The sequence below is a fragment of the Rhinolophus sinicus genome, chromosome 12 (genome assembly GCF_057876585.1).
Source record: "Rhinolophus sinicus isolate RSI-liver-muscle chromosome 12, RSI-T2T, whole genome shotgun sequence".
NCBI classification, from domain to species: Eukaryota; Metazoa; Chordata; class Mammalia; order Chiroptera; family Rhinolophidae; genus Rhinolophus; species Rhinolophus sinicus.
In genome coordinates, this window is record NC_142512.1 from 52,401,535 (window position 1) to 52,413,974 (window position 12,440).

General features: G+C 58.1%; 1 protein-coding gene across 2 annotated transcripts in view; it reads left to right on the plus strand.

Moving 5' to 3' along the window:
* SLC38A12 (solute carrier family 38 member 12) overlaps nucleotides 1–10,234 on the plus strand; it is a 54,932-nt gene extending 44,698 nt beyond the window's left edge. The window contains exon 10 of one of the 2 annotated variants that reach the window (XM_019745605.3): nucleotides 6,279–10,234. In XM_019745605.3, coding sequence (XP_019601164.2) covers nucleotides 6,279–7,039 — 761 coding nt within the window. In that variant the 3' untranslated portion in view covers nucleotides 7,040–10,234. The remainder of the gene's footprint in view (nucleotides 1–6,278) is intronic. The other variant, XM_019745606.3, reaches the window with a different exon arrangement.
* The last annotated feature ends 2,206 nt before the right edge of the window (nucleotides 10,235–12,440 follow it).

The following is a 12,440-nucleotide window of genomic DNA, read 5'->3' on the forward strand; positions in this document are numbered from 1 at the left end:
ATTGTTCCCGAAGGGAACGCCTCCCAGCCAGAGACGAGTGTGCCCTATCTTTCCGGACGTGAAAGGCCTGTGCTCAGTTGGGGAGGTAATGACTGGGGGAGGACGAAACGACTCGAGCCACGAAGAAACCTAAACAAAATTCTCTTTCCATGTCGTTCAGCCCCATAAAGAGAGAGTACTCACCCAGAATCCCCCCAGGTGACACAGTGACAGGGACAGCTGGGCCTTGTGTGACCTTAGGTGGAGCAAGAAGAGGGTTGCTCTGGTTCACAGAGTAGGTGTTAGCAGCCTGTCTGGGGTCTCCTCACCCCTCCCCACCCCACCCCGACCCCAGTGCGCTAGATTAGCTGGTGCCTGGGCCCCAGCAGCTCAGAGCAGGGCTGTCCTGGGAAGGGTCGTGTCTGCGGCTCCAGTTGGCCTGGCAAGGTGAGGGCTCTAGTGTGATCCCAATATCCTCCTGGGAGCGGAAGGAGGTAGATGAGAATCGGGCATTGACAGGGTTTCCTGCTTGCCTGGGCCCTGGGCCCTCAGGAGAGGGAACAAGGTTTCTGCAATGATTCAAGTGATTTACACGTTTCTGAGCCACTGCTGTGGGCAGACTCTGCCTGAGTGCTTCGCTGTGCCATCTTATCCATCCTCTCAGCGTCCCGTGATCATCTGCCCCGAGATCACACAGCTAAGTGGCAGAATCAGGAGGTGAACCCAGTGTCACTGAAAACTGGAGCTTGTTCAGAAAAAAGCAGCAGCCTCCCTCCCGCTGGCTGTTTCCTGGGCTGAGCTTCCACTCACACCCCCGCCCGCCCGTGGCTCTTGTGAGCCTGCCCTCCCTGTTTACAGTTGGTCCTATTATTTAAGGGACAATGGCCCAGTCACCTGTTCCTGCTTTTAGGGCCAAGAAGCTGCTTGGTTTTTAGTGGTTCTCAGCTCAGGTTGGTGTTACCCCATCAGCTCCTCCCAGCTCTCCTGAATGGGGCGGGGGGGCAAGCTCTGATGACCCAGCCTAGGGAGAGACATACCCATGGCCCAGCGCCCATGGAAGGCAGTGCAGTGGTGAGGGATGAGGCTAGTGGAGCGCGAGTGCCCGAGCTGGGAATGGGCAGACATAGCCATTCCTCAGCCTGGTGTGTGGATTGTCTGCTTGGAGAAGAGAGCGCCCGCCCTCCCGACAGCTGCCATGATGGGTGGCTCTGCCATGCATGTGTCACAGCCAGAGCCACTTATTTGGCTCGGACAACAGCAAGGTGTTTGGGAGCAGCCCAGGCTGGGGCCTACCACAGCCTCGGGGCATCTGGGGCCAGTTTCAGAGGTTAAAGTTGAAGGGACAGCTCCCCGGGAGGCAGCCCTTTCAAGACAGGGCCCGATGCAGCAGGGATGCAGCAGGGCGCTTGTGGGAAGGGTCGGGGGCTGTGGGCGCAGACCCTACGGTGCCGCTGGGAGGAGTCTGTGGCTTTACCGCCGGCTCTTAGAGTCCTGGTTCCGCGTATTTGTGCACTCCTTGCCTTAGTGGGCATGTGACCCCTCCTCCTCCACAGCAGCTGTACTACTTACTCTTCCAGCACCTGCCAAGGAGACAAGTGGTGCTGGGGTCAGAGCCTCAGGAGGCCTCGGCCGTTGGGCAGAGCCGTCCAGGGTTCCAGGAGCTCAGTTCTAGCTCCAGCCTTTATCAAGATGTCCCTGGGACTCAGTGACCCAGGACCACAGGCCACTCACAAAGGACCCCCAGGCCTAGCCAGTGCCTCCCCTCTTTAAGGCAGGCCACCCTGGGAGTCACAGCCCAGGGGGACTCGGAGCCTATTTGTCCTGCAGCTTTTCAAGGACTAGTACATATAACACCTTGGCCCTCGGCTGTCAGTGTCTCAGTGCTGATACTGGCGTGAACCACTGACCTTTCCACAGCCCGTCCTGGCACTCATTGACTGGACGTGCCTCAGCTGGATGGACGGGAGCTATCCAGGTCCTGAGGGCGGTGTCCTCAGATGGCCGGGTCACTCTTGGTGTAAATTTTACTTGTCACCTAACCTCCTCAGACAGGGACGGGAGATGTCTTCTCTAAGCTGTCGGCTCAGGGCTCAGGATTTGTACTGAGATGAGGATTTGCCTTCCGCTCCCCTCTCTCCCTCCTGAGGAGTCGGATGTTTGGGAGAGTGGGGAGCAGGCGGGGGCTCATGGGGACCCGATATGGTGAGGCCGGCTTACAGACTCAGCAGCTTTCAGAACAAGTCTGAAAGCAGCGCAGCTCTTCAGGCCAAGTTAGTCACGGGCTGGCTGGCGCCTGGAGGCTGAGTGCGTCCCCCGGGGCCTGCATCACGCTCCTCCTCCTGCACCGAGAGGAAGTGTGGCAGCCACAGGCTTGCAGAGTGGGACAGCCTGACGGGTCTTTCCACATCGGGTTCTGACAGCTGATTCCCCTCTGTGACCCCCGGTGGTCTTCTGCCCCCGGGCTTGGACGCCTCCCATGACAGGTCTCACCATCTACTCCAGCAGCTAATGTGACTATTAACCAGTTCTTTGACTGTACGTTGTTATAATTTGTCTCCTCTAACTCCCACCCGTTAGTCCCGCCGGACTGTAACTCCTGAAGGAGAGGGTCTGTATCTGTTTACTCAGCACTACCCCCGATCCCAGAATAGTGCTGGCCCACAGCGGGCACTCGGTACACCTTTGTTGAATGAGTGAATGAATGAATGAATGAATGAGTGGTCCCAGTTGAGTCGATAAGTCACACAAAACAAGTGCAGTTGTTTTTACAGGGCCTGTTACTTCAGATGTGAAAAGAGAAGTCTCTTGTCCTGCCTCATCACCTTGTAGCTGCACCTTCCAAGGCCCGACAGCCACTCATGTAACATGTCAGGCCCTCGCCTCCTTCCCCACCCCCCACCCCCAGAATCCTCCCGCAGAAACTCATGACTTCTGCTGTGGAATGCCGGTGGATGTGGACTGTGACCCTCAGCCGTCACATGGGTTCTCTGAGCATGGCCTGTGAGGGTGAGACAAGCTGAGGCCAGCCCTGCCTTCGGAGAACTGCAGGCCCTGGTCATAAGCTGTCAGGGCGCGCTCAGCGCTCTGTCCACCTTGGCATCGTCCCGCCTGCCACACACCCTCAGCCAGGTGGGTGATGCCGGGCTCCCTGGGCGGCAGGGGCTGCGCTCAGAGCCCTGCCCCTCCCACCTATGTCTGTCGCTCACAGCCTAGCATCCTTATTTCATCTTGATTTATCATCAGACCTAGTGAGTTTTGGGAGCAGCTATCTCCCAGGGACCAGACAAACAATCTAAAAGATGGCTGCTCTTCTAGCAGCCAGAGGAGTGACGGGCCAGGGCAAAGGAGTGTGGTCTCAAGGGCAGGGGCCAGACAGCAGTGGGGAGTTAGTCCTCCTGCTATGGTCCCAGGACCGCTCAAGGCGAGGGCTGCCCACGCCTGGCCCTCCTGGTTCCTTCCCTTCCCTTTTCTCTCTGTCTCTCCATCGCGACATGGTGTTTAGGATAGCCCTGGTTTGTTTTGAACTTGCCAGCGTGGAGACCAGCTCAGAACATTTTGCTTTCCCTCTCCACTCCAGAGAACAGCCAGTGCCCGCCCTGCATCCTAGCAGTGGTTGGGGGGAACCAAAGGGCCTCTGGCTCATGTTTTCCCTGCCTATTTCGAGGTTAGTGAAGGCTTATTGGGGAGCTGCAACCCATGAAGCAGCCACTTTTTAATGCTCCTGGAATTGCCTCCCAAGAGCCTCTGGCATCATAATTCCCGGACTTCCAGCCCTTGAAGTTAGACCTGGTTTTTGGAAATAAGCCTGTTGTTTCTGGAAATAGATTTGTTTGATTAAAGAGAACAACATTGTGACTAATCTAGGTAATAGTATTATACGGTAAAACTAATTACAGCTAGAAGAAGATTGTAAGATACATTTTCTTATCACCCATAGTGGACCCCTAGTATAGGTGTACCGTTCTTGGGGTGCGGGGAGAGGAACGCATGCATGCTTTAAAAAACCAGTCTCACATCTTTAGAAAGCTGCTTCGTAAACTGGTTTATTTACAATAAGCAGAGCCCCCACTCAGGGCTGACCAGACAGCTCACAAGCCAGTTTCATCCTGCATTTCTTACAACCTCGTGGAGATTCAGGGCTGTGAGCTGGAGAGGGCAGTGAGGCACTCACACCCCAACAGCCAATTTCTTCCTGGCTTCTCACTTGCTCACTGCACCCAGGGCCCTGAGGTCAAGGCCAACAGACACCTAGAGGATTCCTCCACTCTCTGCATTCAGGGTCCGGGCCAGCCTTGGCCCAGGCCAGGAGTGGCACCAGGTCATGAGGTGACAGCCCAAGATGGTAGAGGCACAGCAGGATTTGCATCTTGCCTTGCAGCAGCTGTCCCCTGTGCCCTGACCCCGGTGCCCTGCCCGTGGTGATGGAACTGTCCGCTGTAGCCTCTTGAATAGCTAATCACCAGGCAGCGCCAGGGCCCCTGGGTTCCCGCTGTGGCCACACCACCCGCTCAGCTCTGCTTCCTAACCCTTTCTGGCACGGGGGACTCCACCACCACCCCATCCAGCCTTTCCCCTGGGTCCCCTCTCCCTCAGTGCTTGCGCCAGCACACTTCCTGTGCTGCTGTTCTTCCACAGACATCTCTGCCCTGCACACCCCCCTGTACCCAACCCCAGAAATCTGACGAGCCAGACTGCCGGGGTCCTGAGTCATCCTGAGGATGCAGGAAAGCCCCACGAGGTGTCCTGTCACACATCCCTCCACCCCCCTAGAGGGTTAAGCCAGAGGCAGCTCCTGGGAGGAACTGGGGCGCCACTTTCCCCCTTGACTGGCAAGATTTGTGATGTCCCTGGGGCATTGCGAATCGTGAGGCTCTGGGAGTCGGGAATAGCAGGGACTAGGGCGGCCGAGAGTCAGAAACAGATCATCTTCTTTATTGGCAATCTTCACAGGCCTGTTTCCTCGCCCCCTCTGTCCCCGGCAGGGTCAGGCAGCTCTGATTCAAAGTAATAGATGATATTGCCGCTGAGCCCACTTCCAAGTATCTTTGTGGGAAGATGGTCTGGTCTCCTTGAGTCTCAGGAGAAGGGAGCCAGGGTGTGTGATGTGGCCTGAAGGCGACAGTGAGGGGACCCCCAGTCTCCCACCCAAGGAGGAGCCCTGGGCATCTGAGGGCCAGCTGGCACCTGGCCTCTTCCAGCCCACTGCTCCTTTCCTCTCTCGCCTGTGGCACTCACCAAGAAATGGCAAGTGGCACCGTGGGCTTGGCCTGAGGGATTGGGGCGTAGGCTAGAGGGGCTTTCGGCTTTGGTCTGAACAGAGAATAGTGGTTTGCGAACCCCGAAATTGGAAACAGGGACCCTGTGTGCTGAATGGCTAATGGTGGCAGTTCTGGGTAATCTGGATCGCAGATGAGACTCAGAGAGAGCTGGATGTAGAAGTACATCTGTCTTCAGGGAGCCTACGTTCTGGAACAGCAGCCTGTGAGCCTGGCCCAGGTGTAAGACCCAGAGGAGGGCCGCTGTAAAAGACTGGAAGCCAGCCTGGAGCCGTTTGCTCTGAACAGATAGTGTCACAGGTCCCCTTCCCCTTCTGCAAGCAAACCCACGTCAGAGTCACTTTTCTGTCCGCTGCCTGTGCCACCAGGCCCAGGAGAACAGAGCCATGTGTGCCGTTTGCCTCCCCAGCCTGGTCTTCAGTGCCGTTTCTTCCTCCAGTGACCGTGTGTACCCTGCTGTCTGATGTAAGGCCTGGGTGCCCGCCTCTGCTCAGGGCTGCCAGCACGCTCCCATTTCCCCTCAGACGCCCTTGGCCCAGGAGGACACCTCCTCCCAAATGCTCGGGGCCTCTTACCCCTCAGGCCCCCAGATCCCAGACAGGTTTTATAAACCAAGGGTGGGAACGCAAACACCACTTTGTCCCTGTGCCTGATCCTGCCAGGAAGCTGGCAGAGGTCCTGAGAGAGCCCCTGGGGGCCGATGAGGGAGCTGGGTTGTCCCTGGCCAGGACTGTGCGCTCCTCCGAGAAGGGGAGCCACCCTCCTACCACGCTCAGGGTCTCCCCCCCCCCCCCAGACGTTCCCTTATCTACTGTGGGGGCGGGGGCAGGGGTGAGGGAGGGTTTAAGGGGGACATGAAGAGGAAATGAACGGGACACGTACCAGGTCAGGACCCGCTGCTGACCTGCCCCCGAGCGTGGCCCTCAGGGCCACATGAATTTAGGATTCCTGCTCACGGGGCTCCGGCCCCGTCCTCGGCACGCTCTTTCCTCCCGCCCTGGCTGACGCCCCTCTCGTTTCCAGCTTTCGCCGTCATGATTGTGCTGGCCCTGGTCCGCATCGGGCGCGGGCACGGGGAGGGGCACCCGCCCCTGGCCGACTTCTCCGGGCTCCGGAACCTGTTCGGGGTGTGTGTGTACTCCTTCATGTGCCAGCACTCCCTGCCCTCCCTCGTCACGCCCATCTCCTCCAAGCGCCACGTCACACGCCTGGTCTTCCTGGACTACGTGCTGATCCTGGCCTTCTACGGCCTGCTGTCCTTCACCGCCATCTTCTGCTTCCGCGGGGACCGCCTCCTGGACATGTACACCCTCAACTTCGCGCGCTGCGACGTGGTGGGCGTGGCCGCCGTCCGCTACTTCCTGGGCCTGTTCCCTGTCTTCACCATCAGCACCAACTTCCCCATCATCGCCGTGACCCTGCGTAACAACTGGAAGACCCTCTTCCACCGCGAGGGGGGCACGTACCCCTGGGTGGTGGACCGAGTGGTGTTTCCCGCCATCACCCTGGTGCCCCCAGTGCTGGTAGCCTTTTGCACGCACGACCTGGAGTCCCTGGTGGGCATCACGGGCGCCTATGCGGGCACCGGCATCCAGTACGTCATCCCCGCCTTCCTGGTATACCACTGCCGCAAGGACACCCAGCTGGCCTTCGGCCACGGGACCGTCAACAAGCACAGGTCCCCTTTCCGCCACACCTTCTGGGTGGGCTTTGTGCTGCTCTGGGCCTTCTCCTGCTTCTTCTTCGTCACCGCCAACATCGTCCTCAGCGAGACCAAGCTCTGATGGCGGGACATGTCTGCTGACAAGGGGGGTAGGGGCCCCAGCCTGGCCCCGCTCGGCCCTCCGTGCCTGCAGAGCCAAAATCTAGTTGCCTCCCAGGTCTTCGTGAGGCAGGCATGACCCAGGCTCTGGGAAGGGACCCTGCACATCTCTAGCTGGGGATCCTCTCCCCGTCCCAGATTCCCCGCAGCCTGCACCTCACCTCACTTGCCAGGGCTACCCCAGCTGAGCCGCACAACTGGGCACGCCACTGCTCCCAATTCCGGGACTGGTTACTGGAATCGACCCCCTGCTTTACACACACGCCCCACCCCCCACCACCACCAGGGGTGGGCTCCTCCCTGCACGGTGGTAACGCAGTGCTGGCACTGCCACTATTTATATCAGATGCCATGTCCCCCGCCTCCCTCCCAGCCCCCTCTCCTGTCCTGGCTTGGGAAATGTCCACAAGAAGCTGCCGCCTTCTCAGGATGAATCCCAGAGCCTACCCTCCTCCCCACCAGGCCTGCCAGTGATGGGCAGGGCCCACCTTCTCTCCAGGCGTGGCGTCGCCAAGTGTCACTCCTAGGGGAGGTCCTGGCCAGCGTGATGACCAGAGCAGGAGGTGCTAATTGGTACCAAGGTCCCCCACCCAGAGCTGGGAGGGCCCTGGTCTGGGCACCAGCTCCTGTTCCAGGCTCCTGAGCCCAGATGACTCAGGAGCAGCCCTTCAACGGGGCACACAGCAGCTCGTGCACTGGTTTAAAGCCCGGAGCTTGTGACCCCTGAAAGAGATCCTCTGCTCTGCTGACTGTCCCACCGGGGCTCCTGGGGTGTCCTGCAGTGCGGAGCGCAGTGTATAAGGGCCACCACAAGGGAGCTGCCCCCACCCTCCACCGTAGTGACTTGGGAGAGCCCTGGGCATGTGGCAGTGAGTGGGCTTGGTGGTTCCCACCCTGTAAGAGGTCAGACCTGCTCCCTGTCCCTGCTGCAACACTACAAGTGGCTCCCTTTTGAGCCAGGCTGTGGGTGCTCGGTGTTCACACACTCCATGTCCCTTGGGCACCGTGTGGTAAGACAGGACACCGGCCAGCATTCCCATGGAAGGAGGGTTGGGTTCCCATCACCTCGCCAGCTCTTCAGTGGTCCCCGCCCCATCACAATCATGCATGTACCTGCGGGGCAGCCTCCCTCGGGAACAGCTGACCGATGCACCCTGCATTTTCTATGTGCCTTCCGCTTCAGGACCTGGGGTTCCTTCCTGAACCTGGCTGCCCCCAGCCCTGGGCCTGGTCCCACCTGTCCTAGAGCCCAGAGCAGCTTGGCCGGGAGCTGCCTCTCTGGGGTGGGGTCCCAGGCCCCTGCCCCTCTTTTGATTTCAGTGTGCCTTGCTCAGCCCTCTTTAGGGAACCTCTGTAGCCCTCCGCATTGCACCAGCTTTGTACTTGAATAGAGCAACAGCACTGGGCCTCCTGGGGCCCACGGTGATCTCTGGAGGGCAGAGAGGTACGTGGGATTTTCAGGAACATGGGGAGTCCACAGGCAACACTACCCCCCACCTTTGGCCCCCAGCAGCCCCAGCCTGTGAGAACTCCGTATCATAATTGGCGGTGATCTGCTTTCTCTGTTGCCACACATTCTCAGTTCTCACAGCTTGCACCCATGTATCATCATTTTCCATTCACCTGAAAGATCGATACCCCTTTCCAACCTTCCATTGTAGCTTCTTTCCAAGAGGCCCCACCACAAGGTGCATGTAGCAGGGAAGGCCCTGGGGTGGCCAGGCCCCCTGTGGCTCAGGCCCTTCCTGGAGCTGTCCCTGCTGTTTGCTGAAAACCCAAAACATTTGTACTTACCCTTCTCCAATTTCCTTTTTGCTTAAGGACAAATGAAATTAAATCATCCTGTTGCCCCAGGCTCCAAACCAAATTTTGAACATGAATTTATTAGCATCATAAAGCCCAAGTTGATTTATGTGACAATCTGGAGCCACAGCAGTGGAGTCTAGTGGCTGCTTGCCCCTCTTAGCTGGGCAGCCCCAGTCCTGAAGGGAATTGACCTGAGGTGACGACAGCGCTGATGGCAAGCCGGGCACTGTCTGAGTTTCTTTGCTGCTCTATGTTCACCTGCTGTCTGTCCCAATAGAGGTCAGATGGGGTCACCTCTCTCCTGCTGAGAGCCAGGCGGAGAGGACATATCCCTAATGGTGCTCACTCACTGTGCATCAAGCACATTGGGCTGTGTTTACATCAGCTCGGGGAGTGGTCAGTTGGGTCCTGGTTTTTGTCTGACAGAGGGACCCCAGGGGGTTGGTGGTGGGAGGGCAGAAGGGGATGCCAGCCTAGGTACAAGTGTCACTGTGGAGGAGAACGAAAACTCAGCAGCCTCCCCCCGACGTCGTCTGCCCAGACTGGCCCCAGGGGCAGGCCAGGTCAAGGTGGAGCCAGCGTTCTCTGCCTTGTTCCCTGCCAAAGCACTGGAGCCTCGTGCCAGCAGCTCCTGTCTGTTCCCTCACCTGAGGCCAGAGAGGCAGCCACGGGCTTCTGGATGGGGCAGATGGCAGGTGACAGGCTGGGAGGCACTGCTGAGTAGGGGAAGGTGGGCCGTGGGCATCTCGCCCTGCTCTTAGCCACACAGCTGTTCCTGACACACAGGAGCTGGGAGCAGCCTTGGCAACAGGCTGAGGTTAAAGTCACAGAGGTGGGAGGGCAGGCGCTGCCCCACCTCACGGGAAACCAGCCCCCCGGCAGGGGAAGAACCTGGCAGTGCCAGGCCCTCGGGATGCAATACCATGGGCAAGCGGAAGGCTGACACCACGCCTGTCCGATTCCTGAGCAGGGCTGATGCCTGGCCCTGCTACGCTAATGGCCACTGAAAAGCCCGCTCTTCCGAGACTGAGATCCAGGGCTGCGGGAGGGAGCTGTGCTATCTCATCCCTTCTCTCCAACGCCTGGGCTCATGCTGTTGATTGAAGAAAGGGAGAAGTAACATCTGTTGAGTGCCTGGTACTTTCCACGTGGACTTCAGTGGCATAATTTAGGAATCAAGAGTGTGGACCTAGAATTCGGACCTGCCCTTTGCAGGCCGAGAACCTCCACGCTCTCCTGTCATTTGTGACATGAGATAATAGTACCTGTATTGCTGACAGGTTGTGGGAACTAAACTAGTGAGCTTAGTGCCTGGCACAAAAGTGCTCAATAAAGCTGTGCTGATGCCGGCTCCCTTGTCACATGCCAGCCATAACCGCCCTGGTAGCCATGAACCCCCAGACTCGCTGAAGACCTCTGGTTTGGGTACCCAGGCGCCTAATTGGCTTCATCGCCTCCCAGTTAGTCAAGTGTCTTCTCGCAGCAACTGCTTGCTACAGTTCAGAAATGGGAAATTGGCCTGAATTCTTCAGGATCTAGAGGGCTTTGGGAGGGAGTGGTCTCATTCCCCAACCTCCCCCCTCCCCCCCAGGAAATTTAAGGACAGCTGTCCCCTTTTAAAGAGCCAGACGGAAACCAGGGCTTCTGACCAAGGGTATCATGTTCGCCCTTTTCTAAGCTCTGCATCTCCTCCAGCACACATCTGGCTCCCAGGAAGAAAGTGGTGTGGACCATGAGCTACTCAGTAAAGACAGGCGAGGAAAGAGCGACAGCGGCAGGAGGGAGCAAGGTGAGATAGTAAAGAAGGTCCTACTCCTGAGACTAGTGACAAGGGCCTTGTCTGTGTCCCACCGGAAGGACACGCTAGCATTGGGTGGTCACAGCTTGATCTTTGCTACACAGTCAGGCCCCTGTTTACGATGATTCAACATCTGTAGCCTCTGACACGGTCTGCTCCCTCCTCTCCGCTGCCAGGCCTTCTGCCCTCCCCTTGATAGTGCAGGACCCTTCCTTGGCCCCCCCTCGGAGGGGCAGGGCGCATGGCGACTCAGCAGGAGGCGTCTTTTCCCTACTTCCCAGAGACTCACTTCTCCCCAGAACACATTCCTAGAGAAGGGACGAGGCAGCCAAGAACCCGGCCCAGGCGCAGGGTTGGCCCCTCCTCGGAGCCAGCAGCAGCAGGCTCCGCTCCACGTTGGGCTTTTAATTATCTTTCCAGTCCTTGGTTATTAATGATCTTGGGCACTGAGCAGAGCAGCCTGAACCTTGTGACTCCTCAGCCTCACCTGCTGCAGCTTTCCACCCAGAGCTGCACTCAGACCCAGGGAGGATGCGGGGTCAGGGGCTGGTGGCCAGCAGTTAACCCTCTTGCCACCAATGGCTGCAACCAAGGTCAAGCTCCCTTCCAGGGTGCTGGCCTCTAGCTCTCAGCTAGACTCATACCAGCTAAGATTGAGCCCCCTAACCGGATCCATGAAACTCCATAGGACAGAGATTATGAAATTGACTGTAATGGACCGGGCCACTCATTTTGGGGGTAGTCAGGCTGTCCAGCCAAGAATGCAGGGGTATTAGCAATATCCTTACTCTACCATTTCAGCTCTAAAAACCAAACAAAAAACCAGTTTTCATGGCCCAGCCCAGCAGGGGAGCCTTGCAGAACTGAACGGGGGACCAGCGAGGGCTGTGGAAGAAAAGCGCCCTGGGCGGCGGCTGCCCTCCCTGGCCTCCTCCCTATTATGCAGAGTTAATTTCTGCCCTGCTTCACCCAGCTAGTTGAGGACAGCAAGGCCTCGGGCTTTACATTCTGTGCGGTTAGAAAAAGGTCTGACGGCACCAATCACACACTGTGCGAATGAATGGAAGAATGGGTACTGGCTTCACAGTCATTGTGGGAGCTAAATGTAATCACAGATGGGGAAACATTGAAAATTGTAAGCAAGAGCCATCAGGTCCATGGTTGATGACATGTGACAGAGAAAGGAGGTAGGTCTGGCAGCCCAGAGGGAGAATGGATGAAGGACTGAAACGCTGGGTGCTTCTCTAATCTCCTTTCTGAGGAGTCCCAGCACCAGTGAGGCTGAGTTGTGCCTGACCCTGGAAGCCACCTGTGCCAGGCTCCCAGAACCAGTGCAGTGCAGAGAATGCAGTCGCCCAGGGCCCAGGAGAGCCCAGCAGGCTCCCCACAATAGACCTCCCTCTGCCTTTTCCACCATGACACTGTCAGGTTCCCAGGTGGGCCCCTGGCAGAGCAGGACACCCATAGCCCCTGGCACCAGCCTCTCCTTTCAAGGACACTGAAGGATGAACTTCATCACCACCAGAGCCCCCGTGCTGAGCACATTTGTCTCATCCGGCACTAGGGTGGGTAGGAACTGGCGCTGAATACCAAGTGGCTTCTGCTGGCAGAGCCCTCTCCCAACCTCACCGCCCAGGTACTCACCCAGAGGGAGCTGCCCACCTGCTCTGGGTGGGCACTCTGCCTGGGATACTCCCATGATGCTCCTATTGCCCACAGACTGTGATGTGCTCCCTCCAAGGATGAGGCAGCAGCATCA